At 34.4% G+C, this 24860-nt stretch overlaps 1 protein-coding gene across 1 annotated transcript; it reads left to right on the forward strand.

Annotated features, from left to right (window-relative positions):
* The first annotated feature begins 1704 nt into the window (after window positions 1–1704).
* On the forward strand, window positions 1705–24326 carry LOC143224924 (F-box/LRR-repeat protein 16-like). The gene is made up of 3 exons (XM_076453401.1): window positions 1705–3305; window positions 18899–19047; window positions 21307–24326. Exons 1-3 carry the CDS (start codon window positions 2200–2202, stop codon window positions 21450–21452), a joined length of 1401 nt encoding a protein of 466 aa, XP_076309516.1. The 5' UTR covers window positions 1705–2199; the 3' UTR covers window positions 21453–24326.
* Window positions 24327–24860: the final 534 nt, after the last annotated feature.

Here is a 24860-nt window from a genome sequence, read left to right on the forward strand (position 1 = left end):
ACCACCGAAGGATTTTCAAGAAATACTTAAAAACAAAACAACGAAGTGGAAATTCTGAAAAAAAAAAAAAAAAACATAATATTTATTCCAGAAACAATTGTCATAAATATAAAATAAACATTTTCAATATTAATAAGACATACAGCTTTATATTATATCGTCTTTCTTTTATTGTTGTCTGTCAGAAATGTATTTTTAAAATTTACAAATAACAGTTACATTTAACACTTGCAACAAAAGAAAAACACTTGCTGTTACTCGTCAGCTTCTACTATTAACCGAATACGAAAGTGACTGTCACAAACAAAAGCAGTTCGAACCTTGGATTTACTGAAACGTAAGCCAGCACACTAGTCACTAGCCAACGGGTGGCCAAGAACGTATTGAGCTATATACTGACTGAAAGACATAGTATATCTATATTTCGACGTTAAATATAGTTTTCTGTTTTCGACTTGTTTGGACTTATTGCTAGTATAAAGTTTTTTGATTTAGACTTGTTATTTATATTAGAACTGTTGGAGAATGAGCTTTAGAAATAAGAATCTCTTAAACTTTTTGTTGTTACTAAAAGCAATTCAGTCACATAAACAAGTTATTAAATGTCTTTTGTTGCTCTTTGATAGCTCCACTGCAATGATGAAATGTTAATATCTGAACAGCTAATTAAAGAGAAATTATTGGTTTGTTGACAGTTTACCATCGACGTATGGTGGAAGAGAGAAATATAAAATAATCTAATTCATATTTTGTTAATTATATGTTTGAGAAATTCCATTTATAGTTTCTAGTAGGTGCGTTGGCAAAAATAAATAACCTTACGCACAGGAGTTTCACTTTCTAAAGGAGACTAAGGAACTGAGATTCCCCATAAAAGAAGGGCCAGGGGACGATGCCCAGAATATTGTTTGTTGCCCAAGAACTTCTCACTACAATTTCTTTTCATCATTTTTCTTCACAGTTAAGCCTCCCAAGTTCCTTTAAAACATCAGTGGGGTGAAGAGAAAATAATTTTATGAACTCTCCAGCCAATCTCAAACTTTTGTTTGTTGTCAGATAATTTAAAACCCACATCAATATCGTGAATTTTTATTTAAAAGTCCAAGTCGATTCGCGGTTATGGAGAAAATTTCTTCCTCAACTTCAGTGTCCCTCTCTCTTATTGTGTTCTGAATTTAGGGTTTTTTTTTTTTTTCGTGGATGAAACCCTATAAAAGTGAGATTTGTGTGTAACGACGGGGCTCAATCCCCTTGCCTCGAATGTACGGTAATGAATCTTAATTAAACTCTCACACATTCGAGGCAAGGGAGTTACGCCCCCATTACGCACGTTTTTCTCTCTTATTGTGCTCTAAATTTAAGGTTTAAAATTTTTTTTCGTGGGTGAATTCATATAAAAGTGAGAATTCTGCGTAATGGCGGGGCGAAACTCTCTTGGACCTTAATTAAAGCAAACTCTCTAATGTTGTATAATTTTTTGTGTGCGTTTCTATATCATATTTCCTCAGACAACAATTTATTTTTATACAATTTGAGAGTCTTACACAAGAGCCCTTTCTTTCAGTAAAATTCTGATTCGTCTCTATGTTTAACTGATACCCGAAAAATCATTGAAAAGTTGCCATGGCAACATGCCTTGATAGCTGTTCCCGTGTGTTTATTGATTGTGGTGTAAGGAAGTTCAATAAGACGTTATTTGTCAGCCATAAACAGTAGTCAAAAACTTAATTCTGACTTACTCTGTTTTGTTTTTAAAGTCGAGTACAAGAAATATAAGTTAAAAATTGCGATCAAGCTATACAAAATTGACTTAGATAGGAGGCCAGTGAAATATTTTTCTCTTTTTAATGGTCTGTTTCTGACGTCACTTACGCATACTCAGTAGAAATATTGCAGCAGAGTACCTCGACGAACCCACGCGTTGCCTCGTCTGAAAGACGACTTAACACCGAACGAGATATATATTATATCAGTTTTATCAACTAACTTTCGTACATGATTTGAAATTCTACAAAACGATCCGTTGTTTTAGAGTCTTTAACAGTCTCAACTTTTATATGCCCCCTCCATTTTTTTCCTGGTAAAGAATCAATCAAGAGAGTGTTAATACAAGTATTTAGCGTGACCAGCGAACGATAAGTGAGTTTTTGTCGTCCCTTATAATTTGACGAGGAATGTGGGTTTGCTCGCGCTTCAGTCATGTCAACAGATGTTAGTTTCACGAAACGTGCCGCGGCTGAACTCACTAGGTGTTTCAACGGTTTAGCCGTCCGAGGAAAGGCCGGTAACGTTCGACCATCCGGAGGACTGACAGCGACTGGCCAAGATCTGAATGCTCGCCATAACAAAGGAAGGGCTTCTCGCTTAGAAAAGGCTGCTCAAATCAGAGAATATTTGTCAGCAGTACAAAGCCCGTCAACAGTGGAGGACTTGTGGAAAGATCCAGGTTTTTTGGATGTGTTTTTTTGGTACTTTATTGCTCGTGAACGGAAGATAATAGCGCAAGTGTGCCAGATTTGGAGGGATTTGCTATATCAGCCCAAGTACTGGAGAGGGGTGCTCCCCATCCTTCGGTGTCGGGAACTGCGACCTACTTCGGGGGACAAATCCACCTCGGCCGAACTGAGGAAGAAAGTGTACCTTAGTCTCGAGCGACGTGGATTTGATTCTGCTTGTCTCTTTGGTGCCAATGATGAGGACTTGTACGATTTTGTGAGCAACTGTCCACCTTCTTACGTGAGGCACTTGCGTCACTTGTCACTACGTTGCTGTAACGTGACGGACAAAGGTCTTGAAGTTTCCCTACAAAATTTACAAGCCGTCACGCAATTAGAACTGTTCGGTTGCAATGATATTACTGACGCGGGCTTGTGGGCCAGTTTAAATCCCCGTATTGTGTCATTGACATTAGCGGACAGTATAAATATAGCGGATGAAAGCGTAGCTACCATTACGCAGTTATTACCTTGCTTATACGAGCTCAATTTGCAAGCATACCACGTAACAGACACCGCTTTGGCGTTTTTCGGACCTCGCCAAAGTGCGACCTTAATCATTCTACGTCTTCGATTTTGTTGGGAGATCACCAATCACGGCTTGCTTAATGTCGTCCACGCTCTTCCCAATCTGAGTATACTCTCACTTTCAGGTTGCTCTAAAATAACTGACGATGGGGTGGAACTAATTTCGGAGAATCTACGACAGCTACGGTCACTTGACCTCTCCTGGTGTCCTCGAATCACGGACGCTGCCCTGGAGTATATTGCCTGTGATCTGGCACATTTGGAAGAACTGACTTTGGATAGGTAAGCACAAGGCAATGATTAGTATTTTATTTGAAACATGTTGTTCAAATATATGCTTTTTGTTTTCTTCAAAGATGTGTTAGTCACACGTCGTAGAATTTTAAAGATTCGCCAGCATAAAACAATTCTGTCGCAAATATTATTTAATGTGTAGTACCTCAGTTGTAGCATTCCTGGAAAGCAAACGTTATTCATCTCTTGGGTAATAGATCCAAGTTTTAGTTGTTTACACCTCAAGACTAAAATCGCCCCCCGCTAGTACAGCGGTATGTCTACGGATTTATAACGCTAAAATCAGGGGTTCGATTCCCCTCGGTGGGCTCAGCAGATAGCCTATGTGGCTTTGCTTCTATAAGAAAAACACACAAGATTAAAATCATGTACCCAAGAAAGATGTTGCACGGGTAAACTAGACAACATTCTGTGCACGTGAGTTCTCACTCTTTATTGTTTCAAAAGGTTTGTGTGCACGTGAGTTCTCACTCTTTATTGTTTCAAAAGGTTTTTTCTAATGACATTGAAACAACTAACTGTAAGTTTAAAGCAGAAATTATTTAAAAGGCTCAGGCCAAGAAGAAAAAAAGTTGCTCTATGGAAATAACTTAAACCTTATAAATAATTAGAATATTTTCTATATAGGATCTACAATAATAATAGTTTAATCTTCAAGTTATTCTAATACTGCCTATATAATAATATTTTAATATTTGGATTATTCTAATGTTGGCTCTACAATAATAATACTTTAATGTTCAGGTTATTCTAATGTTGATTCTATAGTAATAATATTTTAATGTTGGTTCTAAAATAATAACATGTTAATGTTCATGTTATGTACACATGAAGTGATGAACAAGCCAGAGACATCAAGGTTTAAGTATAGCTATTCTTAATTTTTAACCACTAACCAGAGTAAATGCAGTCAGTTAACAGCATTTTAACCACATGCTATAGTGGTTACTGCCACTTTAACGACTGAAATCTGAAGATCGTTCAGTAGTGACGTAAGTCTCATCTTTTTTAGATTTACAGATCATCACGTTAAGCTCTAGACAACACTGGTCAATTCCTTATGGAATAGTTGGTCACTGGGCCAATAATCTGACAACATATCTTTAAAAAGATATTTTGATTGATAAGCAAGTAGCATAATGAAAGAAAATACCACAATTTTTGACTTTTTTAAATTTATATTCAAAACGCACCTACAAAAAAAATTTTTTTTTTGGTCTGTTTGTTAAAATTGTAAGGAAACATTCGAATTAGAGATAAATTATCGTTTCGTCTACGTTCATTGGTTTTCAATCGAGTAACCTTTAAGCTTGAACCCGTATACTCATTAAACAAATAAAGCTTTGCCAAGAAAAGAATATGGAAAACAAGTACAAACCTAACTTGATAAAGGTGGGATGAATCTTTGTAGCCCGTAACACCCACGCTACGCTCTTCTGGTTTCCATGGTAACTGTGTCTTTAATAATATAGAGTTAAGCGTGAGCAACGGAATCTTGGATTTGTTGACATGCTACTTTGAAAAGTGGTTGGAAACCGATGTATTTATAGAGAAATCGATAACTAAGTTTATTTATAGTGCGTAGTTGGTGTCGTATTTATAAAGACGATAAAACTGTTTAAATAAGAAACGAATAACGTCGTTGTCTTTACCAGACTTTTCGTATCTCAACTAAGTATATATATTTTGATTAAATTCGCACTTTACCAGTTACTGTGAATCTTACATGCTAAGTTATTTTCTGTACTTTATCTATAAATAAAAATTAAATCACTTAAAGAGAAACTGTGATTTTTTCTTTCCTCATAGTGAAGAGATTAAATTGAGTATCGATACGATATTTGTAGCGATTTACTATAAACTTTTACTATCACTCCTCTAGTGGCACAGCGGTATGTCTGCGGACTTACAACACTAGAAATCGGGCTACGATTCTCGTGGTGGGCAAAGCTCAGATAGCCCTTTGTGTAGCTTTGTGTTTAATTTCAAACAAACAAATCAATTACTAACAATGAATTAAATGTAATATGAGACAACTATTGACTTAAGTTACTGCATATTTTTTTCTTTGGCTGACATAATAATTAGTTATTATATCAACTAGAATTTTCCACATGTACAACCAATAGCTATTATTTTAGCTGCTGTGTTTTTAGTATTTTGCGGTAATTAGCCAATATAATAAATAGAATATTGAAAACTTATAGCCAATAACTACTAATCTTAACACGGCCCGGCATGGTTAAGGCGTTCAACTCGTAATCTGAGGGTCGCGGGTTCGAATCCCGGTCGCACCAAACATGCTCGCCCTTTCAGCCGTGGGGGCGTTCTAATGTGACGGTCAATTCCAGTATTCGTTAATAAAAGAGTAGTTCAAGAGTTGGCGGTGGGTGGTGATGAGTAGCTGCTTTCCCTCTAGTCTTACACTGCAAAATTAGGGACGGCTAGCGCAGATAGCCCTTGAGTAGCTTTGCGCAAAATTAAAAACAGACAAACAAAACTAATCTTAGTTACCGTGTGGAGCATACATAATAATTAACTACCCATTAATTAGGATATTGAACATGCGTAATAGTAAATTATAAAATACCTGCCGTATCATAAAGTCGGTAGATTCTACTTGTAAGGATGGCGAAGGCCTTCAACAGGCATAATACACATGTGGACAGAGTTTTACTTTAAAGTAAAATTACCACCCTCTTTAATTTCTTTCTCTAACGGCCCAGCATGGCCAGGTGGTTAAGGCACTCGACTCATAATCTGGGGGTTGCGGTCCGAATCCCCATCACACCAAACATGCTCGTCCTCTCAGCCGTGGGGATGTTCTAATGTGATGGTCAATCTTGCTATTAGTTGGTAAAGGATTAGCCCAAGAGTTGACGGTGGATGGTGATGATTGGCTGCCTTCCCTCTTGTCTTACACTGCTAAATTAGGGACGGTTAGCGCAGATAGCACTCAAGTAGCTTTGCGCGAAATTCAAACCAAACCGATATTTCTCTACCAACCAAGCCCATAAACACGACAAGAAACTATTGCTAACATATCAAACTGGGAAATGACTAACTCACCAAATTATTTATCTTTCTTCTTCTTGTTTTAGTCGAGATAATTCTATACTTACTTTATCACTAACGTCAGTTTGAATATAAATTAACTCTATGTGTTTCTGGAGAAACAGTAATGTTTCGTAGTAATTTAAAAAATCATAATATTAATGTAAACGGTGTTATTATCACCCTCTGAAACCAGTTTTTGTTAAATAGTCATCTGATGTTCCTTTGAAAAACTTAGTTAGAGGGTGGAAGAGGAATTACCAGCCAATCATAGATGAATTTTATATCACTTTAACATGTAGAATACTCAATGCTTTGTACACTGTACAATCAATGTCTTTAGGGAGCCATTCCTTATATTTTGTAAGAAATGAAGGAAAAAGAATCATTACACATAAGATTAAATTGTATTACACACATTCATAGAATACGTTAACTTTCAGTCAGGGAAAAGAGAAAGATCACCAAGTGAAAAACAAACAAACAATTTTTAAAAGATGTTGGGATGTTAAGGGCAAAGAGAATGTAGGGATGATCTATGTATAGCTGTATCATTCCTACATTCCTGTTGTAGTATTTTTAACACTGCCATCCATACATCATTTTATAATTACAAAATGTTTTTCATTATCATTATTTGTTTATATATTGTATTGAACATTTAGATTTATTAACTAGTAGCTAACATTCTCTTTTAACTCACAGAAAATAAATAAGGTTCATATGAAGTTTAGTGACAACCTATCCAGCTATTGACTAGGGAAGAAGGTACCCTACCACTCATAGTCCACAATAAAGAAGTGACTGTTACTCTTATAACGGACTCACAACTTAATATTGGAGGAATATTTCGTGACATCAGAGGGATTAGAATCAGATGTGTCAGTTCCGAAGTCAAGAGCTATACAATAGGACCGCGCTCTTATGTTTCAGATTCTTATAATTATACTTTACTTAAAGTTTGAAATAAGAAGTTTTCTATGGTAAAGATTACCTATTTGCAAATATTTAGGCATATAAATGTGTATTTTAAATATTTAGGCCTTCGTTGGGAGGCTGTTTGTCATTTTACTAGCTGATCTTAAAGCCACATTCTCATTCATTGTTGTCACAAATCGTGACTGTGATTGATGTTATGGGGTTATGATATCAGTCAATCACTACACTGAGAAACATTAACTATTAACGTCATCAAATACGTACAGTACACGTCTACCCATCTTAAACACTACAACCCTTATATATTAACTATTAACTTCACCAAATATTTACAGTACACTTCTACCAATCTGCTATAATACTCAAACATTAACTATTAACTGCAACACACATTTACAGCACACGTCTTCCGATCTCAAACAGTACATCCCTCAAACACTCACTATTAACTCAACCAAATTTTTGAATAGTAAAGGAACTGCAGAGTTCTTTTGGTTTAGGTTTTTGGTTTTTTATGATAGCAGAATGATTTATTTTGCTAACAAGAATGGGAAAGGTTGATGGAGGAACAGAACTAACAAGTTACCCCTCAAGTTTTTAAAACTCTACCAAGCTGTTTGGATAAACCGTTCTGATACCACAGTTACTCAAACATCTTTAGATATATAAACTAGATGTAGTTTCACAGAGTCCACAAAAATGTTCTGTTCCAAAAGTAAGTAAAACCAAATCAAGAGTAACAAATATTCTTGAACCTTGTTTTTCAAATTCATATGCGAGAATGCGCTATTCTTCTCGTGATTTATAACATGCACACGTCTTACTGACGTAACAACGGTACAAACTGTGACGTTAAGCGTCCCTCATGTGATGTCATTTTAATGTTCAACAAACTGACTGACAGCTAACACTCTACTGTATTGTGGTGCGACTAGTTAAAATTAGGCTCTGTACTTTCTGAATGTAGAAAAAATACGTATATAAAAAGTTTCTTTTCATGAGTACGTTACAGGGAAATATTCATTTTTTTACAATTCCTAAAAATTCACAACAAAATCGGCATCGATCCGTCAATTTTCATATATATACCGCAACTTATTAAAAGCAAAAATTATTCTTTTTTTTTTTATTGAGGCGATTTCATGAAAAAACAGGGCTCCCTCTGTCGCCTGATTAAAATAACTATTTAAAATGTAGGAGTATTAAAGTCTAAAAAAATGCATAAAGAGCGAAATGTGTATATATTTATTGATGTTTGATTTATATATATACATGTTATATACAGATAGATAAATTATATTTTTCATAATAGTGTTGTATGCACATGCATGGTTTTATTGTACATTATCGAATAAACTGATCTTAATTGTATTGAATATTTCCCATTTGACTCTTCTCATAGAAACTACAACTATCGAAAACTCCTCTCTGTGATGGCGTTTGTTTCTTGCGCTCAGTAAAATGACATTGAACGCTAGCATCCAGCGGAAAATATCTCCGCGGGTACTTAGCGAATTTAGCGCTGAATGCACCTATTGCATCGAAACCTAAACATTTTCCATGATAGTGCATTGCAGCTAGTATCTTTTGCTTAAAACTAAACGCTGCGAAATTTTCCTTCTTGAAGTAACGCATTAAATGGCAGGAGATAGTCCACTAAACAATCATATTGCATATACACCTTGATCCACTAACCATCAAGGTTACACCTCTCTGTGAGCTTCACAAAATAGTTACAAGGTACAACCCTCATAATATTAACTGTAATTACAAGAACTTATTAGTGAAAGTAAATAATAATTTCTGGTAATATGTCAAGATCTTTATATCTGTTATTTCCAAGTCTTTTGTCTAACACCAGCAAAGGCGGATTTAACAATAAATTTTCAATCAGCTGAAAAAAAAGAAAGATATGAGACCCAGCGGCTTCTGTTCATACGAATATTATACATCAAGTGAAAACAGACAGGGGATCGGTCAGTTTTAGCTAACCGTTAACTTTGCCCTTAAATACACAAGGGTTCGCTCTTCTCACCAACAGGTATACGAAAGATCTAGTAAGTGTTTGAGATGTTATTTATATTATCAACCAACTTAAACAACGACAGTTTCAGTGAAATTCCATCGAAACACCTGGAAAACCTTAATCCAGCTACAAAATATTGTACATGTGTGCAAACTACGTCAGCAAACACCGATATTAAAACTCAAGAAAGACCAGAGTAAACTTACTAGATTCTACCAGTAACATCAATACTCCCTTTACCAAAGACTCATAACAATACATTTGGTGGAAAACTAGGACTCCTCAATCACTGAAAAAAAAAAACATTATGAGTAGACCTTCAAGCAGCTCAGTGGTAACGCCATAATTTGGGGTTTTATCCCTGCGGCTTGTACAACTCAGATATTCCACATTGCATGCATTTAAACAAACTATATTTTATTTGTTGGAATCATTTCTTGACTTGAATGTCCCTATCAACTTTTGTAAACAGCGCATGCGCTAACAGATCTGGCTTGAATGTCCCTATCAACTTTTGTAAACAGCGCATGCGCTAACAGATCTTTAAGAGCGTGCACGCTGTTAGATGTATAAATATAGTAAAACCATATTTACATGAAATACTATATTAATTGTGTCTGTTGCTACAACAACGGAAGAGATTATTTGATCGATAAACTTTGCAAGCACTTACAAGCGTTCTTCAAAGCATTTCATAAATGTACCACAAATATATTGTTGTGGACACCAGCTAATCCAAATGTCACGCAGATATATGTTCTTCTTCGTTCGTTCTGCCATCCTATAATAACATTAATATGTAAATTAAATACTTTTTATCGTTATCTCTTATTTGAACTTCCTGCATTTTTATGTCAGTTAATATTTTTTTTCAATCAGTAACAGAACCAGTAGTTCAACATTTAGGTTGATGAGGACTTACGACGTTCAGATTCTGTGTTAGACTCCTGCGGCGGGCACAGCACAAATGACAGTGCAATGTTTTTCAACCGATATGCTAAAGGAGTTTTGTTTTCTGACTTTCGTACAAAGCTTCACGAGGACTTTCTGTGCTAGTCGTCCCTAATTTAGCAGTTCAAGACTAGAGACAAAAAGCTAACCATCATCATTATAACTCCCACACGGCGGAAATAGTGTAAATTAGTGTTGTAGACGAAACCGCGCGTATTAATACTGTATTGTTGCTCTACGGATATATAAACCTGAAACGTTACGCTCTTAACAACTGTAGTTCACATGGTAACACGAGTCGTGTGTTTGGGTCAAATTTTCTTAAGATACTACAGGATAAGGGCGTTAGTGTGCCATACAACATTTTTATTAAAATTGTTTATTGTATAGTTTAGTGTTAATAATAAACAAACTAAACAGCAACATAGTGTTATGCCATAACATTCAATGTTGTAACTGTTAATATAAGCCCAAATTAATACTAAAATTACTTCCACAGGGTCCCAGGAAGTATTCTGTTTCAACAGTAACAAATATTTTTATTTCTTGCTTTTAAAGTTCACACGTCACGCTGTTTTGTATCCCACATAATGCATAACTCTTCTCATAATTTATGGCATGCTCGCGTTTCTCTGTCGTGACAACAGTACAAATTGCAAAGTTAAGCATCCCTTATGTAACGTCATTTTAGTGTCTATTGGCTGACTATGAGATAACATACTACTGTATAATGATGCGAGTGGTTAAAACAGGTGACCTCTCCAGGTGGCCTTCGGTTCCCTTTAGGAGGAAAAACAAAGTGTTAGTACGAGACCTTGACATAGCTTCAAAAAACAAGAAAAATATTAGTTACATTATAAACAGTTATAGTATAAAAAAGAGGATAGAAACGACCCTAAATGCAAGTTGAGACAAAGGTGGTACCATTATAGATAAGAAAGCATCCAGTGGATCACTGATATGCTCACGGATTTATAATACTAAAATCCAAAGCTTGTTTCATCGTAATGTTCAGAGAGCGTGTAGCCAATTATGTAGCTTTGCGTTAAACCAACAGTGTATGAAAGAAATCTGCGTAAAATTACAGTTAAAGAATTTGAGGAAAGGGAAGATAAATAGATGATTTTTCTTTTCATATTTTAGCTTGAAATATTATAACGAAGTACAAATCTTTCTGGAATTTGAAACTGTCAGTACTTGGTGATCTTCCATAATTACAGAATTGAGGTGAAGATTTGTTTTGAATTTCGCGCAAAGCTGCTCGAAGGCTATCTGCGCTAGTCGTCCCTAATTTAGCAGTGTAAAACTAGAGGGAAAGCATCTAGTCATCACTACCAACCGCCAACTCTTGGGCTACTCTTTTACCAACGAATAGTGGGATTGATCGTAACATTATAACGTTCCCACGGCTGAAAGGGAGAGCATGTTTGGTGTGAGGGGGCTTCGAACCCGCGACCCTCGAATAACGAGTCGAGTGCCTTAACCATCTCGCCATGCTGGGCCTCGAGGTAAAGTAACACAATTATATGCTTCAAAAATACTTCATTTACGTAAAGTGTTGCTGTTTTATTGTGGACCAAACACGTGTTTAATTTCAATAAAGGCAGGATGTAATGGTTGAATCCATTTTCCTTAATTTCCCGCTTCTAGAATGTTCTTTAATTTTTGTATCTGTAGAACGTCCGTATTGATATCATATTCACTATCGCAGTCTTGACATGTTAGCTGGTAACCACCACTGTTGCTATACTTTTGATCCTGTCTTTTGTTATCACACAACATTTTTCTTATGTTGTTTTTACGGTAGGAAGACGCTTTGTAGATTTCTTTTCTCATCGTGTTATATACGTTTTGTTAAAAAAAAATTCGTATGTAGCTCTTCTTAAAACTAGTTCTCTGTATTGTCGTTTAGTACATTCAGTAGATGGGTATATTGGTTTTAAATTTATATCTTTCATTATAAAAACAACGTGTTATCTAGCTTTGTTGTATAACCATTGTTAACAGCAATTTGTCTCAAGTTTTGAATTAAGTTCCATGATATTCAGGAGACAGTGGTACAGTGTACGACTGTGTGACAAACAGTGGAACACGGGAAGTTGGTGAGATATTGACAGTGTTGAATAATCATCCATGACGGTGTCGGTTTTCTGCAGCTTTTGAAGGAATGTATCGAGTTACTCATGTCAACATTTAAGTAAAAAACATGTGTTTCCGTTTTTACCCGAATTCTTTAGCAACTTTAATAAATTTGGTTTGTAACTTTAGACACGTTAGAAAATTGAAGAGTTGGCGTTTGGAACCCGTCCAGTGTCAAATCACATCCTTAATATATTTCTACCAATGTTTAGTATTATTTTCATTACCACGCACGTTTCCTCGCAATTCTGCAATTAGCACGTGTTTTGACTGAATAAATGAGTTTTTATTTTAAGAAAAATGTTTTTGAAAACTTCCTCTTAGCTACATAACATATATTTAATTGTGTTATGTTTTCTTGCAGCAAAGCCCACCGAGAGGAATTGAACCCCTGATTTTAGCGTTGTAAATCCGTAGACTTACCGCTGTACTAGCGGGGGGCATACACTTAATATATATATATATATAATGAAATAACATCAATATTATTATTTACGTTGATTGTTAATAGAAGATTATAATAAGCACTATAAACCAATAACGAACGTAATTTAAAATAAACATTAATATATATATAATTTAACTACTTTTCGTTTATTTATTATAAAGGTAGGTACGCGTCCTTTGATCTAGTTATAAACTTAAAAAAAAATTGAGGGTGGACGATATGACAAATAACACAAAAATCCTAATTTTCACACAACTTCTTTATAACATAACATATTACTACGGTATTCATTATTACGTTACCAAAAGTTTTTATAAGCTTCGATAACTCTTTGTGCATATACTTAAAACATGTACAATGTGTCCTTGTAGGTAGAGGTAACTGTTCAAATGTGTTAGTAGAGGTACATTCTGTCACATGCTTTCAGCAACCAGCTAGCTTATGATGTCTTTACACGTGATTAATTAATTAACCGTCATTGGCCGCAGAAGTGTTTTACAGGCCGAAGTTGAAAGATCTCTGGTCCAAATAGGAAGTTGGTATAACTCATGAAACTGCCCCTCATGTATTGTGGTTGTTGGAATAGAAACGTCATCTGAGTTCTTGTAGTATTGTATAGTGGCGATCTTTTTTTTTATTCCCCTGTTACCTTCCTCAGTAGAGAGTGATAGCGTACTCTCTAAGATATGTAAAACGTTTGTGTGCCTTTCCCCCCACTGTGTTTATGTTGTTTTATAGAAAAATTAATAAAGTTTGGGTGTGTGTGTAAGAGAGTGGTATCATCTATCATTGTAGTTTGTTTCTTTTTGAATCCCGCGGAAAGCTACACGAGGGCTATCTGCTTTAGCAGAACCTAGTTTAGCAGTGTAGAACTAGAAGGAAGGCAGCTAGTCACCACCACCCACCGCCAACTCTGGGGATACTCTTGTATGAACAAATAGTGGGATTCATTGCAACCTTATAATGCCCCCATGACTAAAAGGGCGAACATATTTGATGTGACAAGGATTCGAACCTGCGACCCTCAGATTACGAATCGAGTGCCCTAACCACTTAGCCATACCGGGCTTATGAATGTACATAGTTAACGTAAACTTAGGTCAAAGATATTAAATGCTCAACAACGACAACAATAAGGGATGAAGTGGTTGTGAAACCCTCATTAACATGTTCCTTGTTCTATAAAGGTTGGCCCAGTGACCTCATTAACATGCTCCTTGTTCTATAAAGGTTGGCCCAGTGACCTCATTAACATGTTCCTTGTTCTATAGAGGTTGGCCCAGTGACCTCATTAACATGCTCCTTGTTCTATAGAGGTTGACCCAGTGACCTCAGTAACATGTTCTGTTCTATAGAGGTTGGTCCAGTGACCTCATTAACATGTTCCTTGTTCTGTAAAGGTTGGCCCAATGACCTCATTAACATGTTCCTTGTTCTATAGAGGTTGGCCCAGTGACCTCATTAGCATGCTCCTTGTTCTATAGAGGTTGGCCCAGTGACCTAGTTAGATAACGGACGTATAAACAAACAGACAGGCATACAGATGGTTTTACTTTGTACATATGAATATATAGTTTTTTAGCTTAGTATATAGCTATTGCTAGGGGAAGTTGCGTAGACTAGTTGAAACTCCTAGATACTGATAGTAAAGATTGTAGACTAGTTAAATCATATAGATACTGATAGTAAAGGTTGTATTAAATGATACAGATGTTGCTTTAACCTTCTGGCAAAACTGTTCCCTCAAGAAGTTTCAGACAGTCTCTTTCTCAATGGACTTCTCTCAACGAGCAGGTAGATATTTTTTCACACAATGTTTAATTCAGCTCATGGATACTGGGTCTTCGCTGATTATAGTTCACTAATTTCCTTCATTTAATATTCGTTTTATTTTTTGATAAACAAAACAACAAACTTTTAACAAATATGGTTTTATAGTATAACAGCTGCTTAATTTAACAAGTATGGTCTTATAGCTTATGGTTTTGTACCTTAACAGCTGCTTAATTTAACGAGAATGGTCTTATAGTTTATGGTTTTGTACTTTAACAGCTGCTTAATTTAATGAGTATGGTTTTAAGGTTTATGGTTTTGTACTTTAACAGCTGCTTAATTTAACGAGTATGGTCTTATAGATGCTGGCCTTTAGTTTATTGACCAACAATAGTTTATGGTTTTTTTTTATCGTTTAACAAGTATGGTCATATAGTTTATGGTTTCGTACTTTAACAGCTGCTTAATTTAAAGTGTATGGCCCATTAGTAGCAATCTTAACACTTAACTGGCATGCTGTGAAATGGTTTGTCTGATGTTGTGTTGTGTTTTTTAAATTATGCGATGGTTTTACGGGCGGAGTGACCCTTAGTCACCTTGTTTATGCTTCAGTTATCTTCTCGAACAATAACTCTTCTTGCCTCTTAAAAATATCGTTTAAAAATCCAGTTGCTTCGACAGTTACTCCAAAATTTGTTTATTTTTTCAATCTGTGAAACAATAGAATAAAAATGTATTGCAGGGTCACCGTTACAACAAATGTTCTGTAGTTTAACTGAAAGCATTATTTTTTTATGTTAAACCGACAGTGTGAAGTGCTTTATATCCTGGTTTAATTAACAGTATGGAGTGCTTTATAGTCTGGTTTAACTGACAGTGTGAAGTGCTTTATAGTCTGGTTTAACTGACAGCGTGTAGTGCTTTATATCCTGGTTTAACTGACAGTATGGTGTGCTTTATAGTCTGGTTTAACTGACAGCGTGAAGTGCCTTATATTCTGGTTTAACTGACAGTGTGAAGTGCTTTATTTTCTGCAAAGTAATTTTCTCAGCTTTTTGCTTCGAAAAATGAAGAAGTGGTTTGTGATTTTTCTCGTCATTAAACCAATCAAAAACTCGATGCTGATTCGGAAGTTTTGAGTTCTCTCGACGGAACTGGAAACTCGATGTGGAAACAAAAGCAAAGTCCTGGAGTCCATTTCCGATTGGCTATAAAACAGCGCCTCTTGACGTTTAATGTCATTCCAGATTTGTTTTGTTTTTGTAATTGGAGAATACGCTGTTCTGACGTTGTCAAAATAACTGAGGTTGCGCGCAGCAACTCCGATGTGTATTTCCTGAAAATAGGATACTTAATAAATATTACTGTTAGTAAAACATTAGTTACTTATCCATGAAAATTACAACTGAAAGATTACTCGTACATAAAGGGCGAAGAGCGGTAATTCAATTCAGTTGTTGTAGATTCTGATTAAAATAAAACTAATAAGGGGAAATCATTCAAATGTCAATGAAACACTAAAATAAGTTAACAGTATTATCTCCTGCATTAATTTTTCAGTGGATCTTAACTCCATGACAGTGTAATGGCACTCACTATCAAATTCAAGATACTGGAGTTAAAGGTCATACTTCTGAATTACCTTTTAGATGAATTTTAACTCATTGTTGTACAAGTTCACTGTCGCATTATACTTTAGATGTTGACGTAAGAGCGTCTAAAAACAATTAATACACTATATGAGCACAATCCACTTTAAACATTACTAGAAAAGATAATAAGGATAAAATGTAAAAACAATGAAACTCAGTGCTCATATTGTTCTCAAATAAAGAGTGTAGGAAGCTTTCGTTTTAAAATACAAGTATATGACAGTAAAACTTGTTTTTACTGATGTACATATTAGTGATTTATAACTCTTAATCGTAAGCGAGACCGTCAGAGACAACTGTAAGGTTTCTTAGGTGAAGATTCTCGTCACCGCCCTAGATGATCTGAAGGAAATTGCAATAGCTTGAAATAATTTGTATCCTGTACTATTTTTGTTATGGTATAAGACTAAATCATTCTATTGCAACGTTGGAGATTTTATAGGTCTCGTTTTTAATTAAGTCTATTCTTAAAAAACCTCTAGGAAATGTTAAAATATTGCAGGCTTGAAGGATTCCATAAAGACAAAGCACAAGTTTCAAAATGGTTTCGTAGTTTAGCAGGTTATCATTGTTTATTATTCACGTTTCTTTTATACAGAATCGTGCTCCGAACTTTGGGGCCGTGAGTTCGTTATAAGAGTAGCAGTCAATTTGTTGTTCTAGCTGTTTTTCTAACGCAAAGCCACGCAATAGGCTGCCTACTCGCGCTCTCTCTACTATTTGGAACCAAACCTCGAATTTTAGTAAGTTTACAAACTTGTTACTGGTTCACCAGGGGACATTATAGTGAAGACCAATCATCTGGTTAAACAAGAGTTGGTGGATGATGCTATTGACTAGTTTATCAGTTCAAGATTAGGGACAGCTGTTGTTTTTGTTGTTTGGTATTAAGCACAAAGCTAAACAAAGGGCTATCTGTGTTCTGCCCACCACGGGTATCGAAATCCGGTTTCTAGCAGTATAAGTCTGCAAACATACTGCCATGGGGGGCATAGGAACAGCTATGAATGGAGAATATAGAATGGATGTTTTTATCATTAATAATATCTTAAAACCGTCGATATACATTTGTTTTCGTGTTTTTTTCTCTCTCAGAACTTCTATATAATAAAAGAGACAAGACTGAATTTATTAGTAATTTTTGTAAGCAAGTTAAAATACTTCTGAATTAACGTAATAGTTACCAAGCGGTAAAAATAACATTACATTAATAGTCATTAAAATCATGAAATATAAGTTTTGAAGATGACTCTGTGTGTGTGTGTTTTAAGAAAAGTGAATTGGGCTATCTGCTGTGTCCACCGCGGGGAATCGAAATCCGTATTTTAGCACTGTTTGTAGGTAGACATAGCGCTTTCCAAGGGGGGACAATGAGGAAGTTACTGGCTTGTTTTTAAACATTGTTTATCAAAACGTTATTGCACATATGTAAAGCTGTTTATTTAATTTCACACAAGTCTACTCGAGAGGCATCTTTACTAGTCCTTCTAATAATTAATGTAGAACCGAAGTTAGGCAGATAATCAACACCACCCGCCATTAATTCGTAGGCTACTCTGTACAAAAGGAACATGAGATTAACCGTCACATTATACGCTCCCACAGCTGAAACGGCTAGCATATTCATTGGCAGGATTTTAAACCGTTTCTTATAAATTGTGAGTCAGGATTCCGAACCGCAAGAATAATTTCTAAAAAAAAAAAAAATCTCTATCAAAACTTTGTCCCCTTTCTCTCATCCCCTGTGGTTCAACGTTAATTCTACAAATTTACAATGTTAAAATTTTGGAACTTGATTCCCCGTGATGGATAGAAGGCAGTTAGCCTTTTAAGTGGTTTAGTAGTAAATCAACAATAGCAACAATTAAAACTTATATGGAAAATTAGAGCATTGTTTATAATTAAACAAAACAAAGTTTTTTTAAATAACAAGTTACACTTTTTCCACGTGATTTGTGTGTGTGTTTTCTTATAGCAAAGCCACATCGGGCTATCTGCTGTGTCCACCGAGGTAAATCGAATGGCTGATTTTAGCGTTGTAAATCCGTGGACTTACCGCTGTACGAACAGGGGATGCCACGTGATTTAGTGTTTATGATATTTTGATTTTCAGATAACTATTTGATGTTTTCATACGGTTATTATCAAAATCACAAGGGTTTCCCCTAATTTTTAAATCAAATTCATTGCTTCTGGTAAGATTGAGGGCTTGTAACACTAAAATTCGGTGTTTCGTCCCTACAGAGAGAACAGCATATTCATTGTACAGCCTACAAAGCTCTTTTTTGTTAGTTTGTTCTTAAACCCAAAGCTACACAATGGACTATCTATATTTTGCTTACCGCAGGTATCGAGACTCGACTTTCGGTCTAATAAGGCCTCAGACTTACCGCTCAGCCAGGGAGGGCATATGTTGTTGTAGCGTGTAACCCTATTGTTATAACTAGAAGTTAACTTTGATATACATACTCCCTATTATTATACAGAAAGAAACTTGAAATTAAAAAAAATATTGCGCTTTAATTTTTCGAGATGATTACTAAAATAGTCTTTTTTATTGTTAACATTTTAATTTTATTTATTTATTTATTTTTTCTAGATGCATGCACATCACCGATGTAGGGCTCGGCTACTTGTCAACAATGACTAATTTACGCGCCCTCTACCTAAGATGGTGTTCACAGATTAGAGACTTTGGAATTCAACATCTTTGTAGCATACGTTGTCTTCAAATATTGTCATTTGCAGGTATTAACTCTTTTTGTATAGCATTCTGAATTTAATATACGAAAACAGTTATAACATAATAGATTGATTCCTTTCTTTCAAAATAAATAATTGTAATAAATAATTTAATTGTTCAGAAAAATCACAAAAGTAAGGCATATAAAGAATAATTTACTTCAAACGAGAAAATTTTATAAGGTAAAGTGTTAGGGTTAGCATTACTACCGTGTCATAATCTACTATTATTTCATTTATTATTTTACATTTAGTATACATGTACAAGAAACAAGACTTTATTGGAAAACTACCTTTCAATGAAAAAAAAAAAAAGTGAAATAACAAATCTGAAATTAGAGAAGCATACAACTTTACGAAAATGCAAATCCTGAAAGAAATAGAAAAATTAACGTATATATTTTCCACATAACACGTTTGTGGATTGATTAAATGAATCAAATCGAGTTTTTTTAAAAATAGATGTATAAAACAGTAGTTGTCACAATAGTTCAATTAATTAATTTTATACATTACCCTAGTTATAAACTATTATTGTTTTTACCATAAAGATATTACTTTTCTACTATCTTTATTTTACAATTAATATATTCATATAAAATACCAGTTTAAACAATTATATGTTTTTTTTTCAGCATATTTAATATTTTCATGCCACAGTCTATACCAACATTTGCATAATGCTCAATTTAAATATGGAAACAAACAATAACCTCCTTCTAGATCACTAAGCATTTACAATTTATTTTCTATTTTGATTTATTCTATGTAAATCAACATGATTATTAATTCGCACTATTTTAGGTATTTCATCTTTCCTAATATACACTCTAACATCTTTAACCCAAACAAGTCTGAAATCTTATTGTCTCTTTTTAACCTTATATAATAGCTGCTAGTTCAGATGTTGGGTTATTATTAAATTTTGACACCGCGATGTTGCACGTTATATTTGTGTTTTAATTTATTTCTAGCTTTTCATTTCTTTATAAGCTGTTTTATTTTTATATTTCGTGATCCAAATTCTGCAATAACTGATTTTATTTAAACTTCACTTCTAACAAATACATTGTGAGCTGCTTGTGTATTAATATTATAAATACTGATTTTATTGCATTTGAAATATTGTCAAATGTTCCATTCACATTTCTTGCTTATTCCCAGGAACAAAAATATTTGCATTTTTAAAAAATTGACGAATCTTCCTCATCTTCCATTTTATATCTTAAACCGCCATTGCTTTTGTAAAGTAATATTTAACTATGTTATCATCTTAAATTTTAAGTTATATTTTAATTGTTTTATCACATTCTTAATTGTGTTTATTCATCTAACTTATTTGAACAAAAATTCACACTTTTAAACTCTTCAATTCCTATCAATACATTTTTGTTTTATTTTCGATTTTAATACATTATTTTTGAACATTCATGTGTTCATAAATATCTGTTCCATCTGTTTCTATGTGGAAACAATTTTTTTATAACTTCTAATTTGTCATATAGCGTATTCTCTGACCTAATTTATGACAATGAACTTCATTTTTCTTTTTCATATAATTTTTCTTACAGTTCGACTCTGAAAGGTCCAGACAGTGAAAGTTGAAATTTTATGTGCGTTTAATGTATTGCAACGATTCCTGAATAACAGTAAATTAGTTTAAGCACTTACTTCCTTGTAAATTCACTTCCTACTTTCCACGTAAATGGTGATATCATGCAGTTCTATGTACTTAAGTCAGAAATAACTGCATTCACAAAACAAAAGAAAGAACTAAATAACTTGTATAAAATCCATTCTTACTTACAAATTATCAATTAATAACTTCAATATTTATTATGTTTTTGTTTGATGTTTACGTACATCTAATTTATGCAAAAGTATATATCATAAATTATATTTGTGTAACTTCAATGATAATTTAAATTTTATATACTTTATATTTCTTAATTTATATAAATTAGCCAGTCTACTACCGTTATATTATTATCCAGTGTTTTAGCAGGTAGCACTTTCTTAGCAGATGACCGCTTGGACTATTGTATTTTTACCTTATTCAGTTGTTTATGAACAAAATCACAATCTGTAAACGCCAAAGCTGCAATAACTAATAACTGTGAATTAAAAATAATAATGTATGCTGTCTAAGCTATCATAAGGTCTAAAAATATCATATTAGCTTTATAACACAGATAAATAAATTCGTGAAAATACCTATGAACACTTTTACTTGAAATAATTGTTTTTGTCATTTGTTTTTCACAGGATGCTCCCTAACTTCTGTGGGATTATCCTCCGTTGTACAGCTGTGCCATCTACAGGAGTTAGAACTAACTAACTGTCCAGGGACCTCTAAAGAACTACTTGAATATTTACGTGTAAACCTTCCAAACTGTATGATTATCGAATAATAGTGACAGTTTAGCAGCTAATACAATGGTTATATAAATCTGAAATAATTTTTATCTTATATTTTAATAACTGCAAGTTTTTATGTGAGAAGGCAATGCAGGTAGATAAATTAAATTCCAGAAAAACGAACTATTTTACTTGAATTTCAGATTGACTAAGTATCATATTCTGAGGGTCGCGGGTTCGAATCCCCATCACATCAAACATGCTCGCCCTTTCAGCCATGGTGGGCGTTATAAATTTACGGTCAATCCCACTATTCGTTGGTAAAAGAGTAGCCCAAGAGTTGGCAGTGGCTGGTGATGACTAGCTTGGATCTCCAGTCTTACACTGTTAAATTAGGGTAGGCTGGTGCAAATAGCCCTCATGTAACTTTGTGCGAAATTAAAAACAAAACAAACAAAAGTATCGTATTGGTAAATTATTTTAACTAAGTTCCTGCCTGAAATAATAAAAATAAGTTGTAGTTGTTTCTATCTTTCAAATTCGTAAGAAGTATTGTCCATGTCAGTCCAGGAGCGAGAGACTGAATACTTGTGAAACGTTTTACTTGGGTTTGACCGTCACTTTTATAACACACCCACCGTCTCAAAGTGCTAACCATTTGGTTGTGCTCGGCCCAATTAAATAAATTATATAGTTAAAAGTCAATTGAATTTTTAAAGTTGTTAACTTAATACTGGATCTTAAGAACTACAGTTTTAACAACGTTTCTAAACAGAGTAAACGTAATTCACAGGTTTTATTCGGTTTTCAGGACTAAAAAGAAAATATATGCATAAAAGATTAAACGAAAGAAAACTACTAGATTAAGATAAAATCAACATACACTCAAACGTTTTATGTATGTATAATTGAAATCGTGGTTCTAGACATTTGTCCATAAAGTCAGATACCTAGTTAGAGGAAGATGTTAGTTGTAATAGAAACATAGCAATTATTGATGAAAGACTGTTCAGAAGTTATAGTTACCAAACACTTTATCAATGAGGTAGATAAGTATCCACGACAACATAAAGCTTGGTAGTTAATGTGCTCGAGTCGTAATCTGAGGGTCGCAGGTCCGAATCCCCGCTATCGAAGTGCTCGTCCTTTCAGCCGGGAATTATGTGTGCGGTCAATCCCATTATTAATTGATAAAGGATTAGTCCAGGAGTTGGTGGTGGGTGTTCCTATAGCTTAGGTCTAGCACAGCCAGGTGATAAAGGCGCTCGGCTTGCAACCAGGGGGTTGCAGGTTCCAGTCCCCGATATACCAAACATGCTCGCCATTTCAGCTTTGGGTGCATTATAATGTGACGGTAAATCCAACTATTTGTTGGTTAAAGAGTAGCCTAAGAGATGGCGGTGTATGGTGATGACTAACTGCCTTCTCTTTAGTTTTACACTACTAACTTAGGGATGGCTAGTGCATATAGCTCTCTTGTAGCTTTGCGCGAAATTCAAAACAAACCGAAACCAATATACGTTGGACAACTGTTGTACCTGCTAAACTGTTTGGGCAATAGGTAAGGTTAGTAGTCTTGACAACATAAGTTTTTTTCAGTATTACTCAACGCAACGTAAGGTCCTAGAGCTAGTGAGAGGAGAAATGAACATCAAAATAACGTAATATACCGGAAAGACATTACTTTTTAAGTTACATAAATAATAACAATATACTTAGCACTTTTTACACCATAAGTTTCATTATTTCAACAACACTTTCTTTGTCGAAATTTAGATTTTTAAAGAGAATATTAACCTTATCCATAGGAGTTAGGGATTCTACAGCGACATCTTATGTTCATTGATTTTAACAATAAATAAGAAAAGCTGTTATCATTTAAACGCGAATGTTTTGTCGCCATATTCATTAAATAAAAGGCCGGTCTGGCCAGGTGGGTTAAGACTCTTAATCTGAGGGTCGTGGGTTCGAATCCCTGTCGCACCAAACATGCTCGCCCTTTCAGCTGTGGGGGCGCTATAATGTTACGGTCAATCCCACTATTCGTTGGTAAACGATTACCCCAAGAGTTGGCGGTGGATGGTGATGACTAGTTGCCTTCCCTCTAGTTTTACACTGCTAAATTAGAGACGGCTAGCATAGATAGCCCTCGTGTAGCTTTGCGCGAAATTCAAAACAAAAAACAAACATTAAATAAAAATGGTCACAATTCCTCACCCACAGTTTTCTAAATTCGTTATTAGCGAAGAAGATCGATATTATCCAGAACTGTATTTTGTTTAATGGAAAGGAATATTATTTAAAAAACAATAACAAGATATTGCTTTGAAAAATGAAAGTTCCAAACTTATCAGTACAAAAGCGTCATTGATTTTGACAAAAATGAACACCGTGGATGGAGATAACAGCAAAGAAAAATCTGTTCAAAATCATCAACAATGTCACACACACACACACAAAATGATTAGGAGAGTGAAATAAAACAATTGAAAAAAACAAACATTTTTATAAACCACCTTTCAAAAACTGTTTTAACCGCTTGGATCTTTTACTTTTTGTTGTTACAGTAAGGAACAATCATGTTCTTAAAATCTGTACTCTTAAAAAACAAAAACTTATTATTAGGTTGAGGAATAATTCGTGAGCGTTTTTAAATAATTTCATTCAAGCATTACATGCAAGACTATACAATACTTCAATGCATGAACACATTACACACAAAACATTTATTATGATACTTTATTTCATGTAATACCTAGGTATATAGTATGCATTGTTTTAAACGAAATTGCACGAAATTAAATGCGAAAAGCAGATGGTGTCGAAAATGCTCGATTTTGTCCACTTGACATTCCATTTAATGAGCTGAAAATGAAAGCAAAAATTAAAGACATATGAAAATCAAACACACCATCTATTAGAGCAAAAAATTTTGCGAAAGCGTTTCATTTATGAATATATTTTGTTAACTTGAAAAAACGCTCACGAATTATTCCTCAACCCAATATATATACACTATCCACTATTCTTCAGTATTTGACATTTCAGAGGTTTCTTCACAGGTGGGTAACCTATTGTAAGATGTATTTAAAAATAAAGGGTTGTAGGCATTTGGAACCTTGTTTCAAATGTTCGTCCTCTGTTTAGTTTGTAGAAAGTAAAGGTGTGGTGTTTAATGTCGTGTGAAATGTTTCACCTGTTTGGAGGCGTGTATTTGAGTATCCACGTGAGTTCATCACAGTAGTTAAAGGTGATTTTTATAAAATCACTATTAAAGTAGGTGTAAATGTATAACATATTGTGTGCGTGTGTATATGTACGTATATATATGATTCACCTATTGTATGTACGTATATATGATTCTCCTATTGTATGTACGTATATATGATTCTCCTATTGTATGTACGTATATATATGATTCACCTATTGTATGTACGTATATATGATTCACCTATTGTATG

Source organism: Tachypleus tridentatus, chromosome 9 (assembly GCF_004210375.1).
Source record: "Tachypleus tridentatus isolate NWPU-2018 chromosome 9, ASM421037v1, whole genome shotgun sequence".
Lineage (NCBI taxonomy): Eukaryota > Metazoa > Arthropoda > Merostomata > Xiphosura > Limulidae > Tachypleus > Tachypleus tridentatus.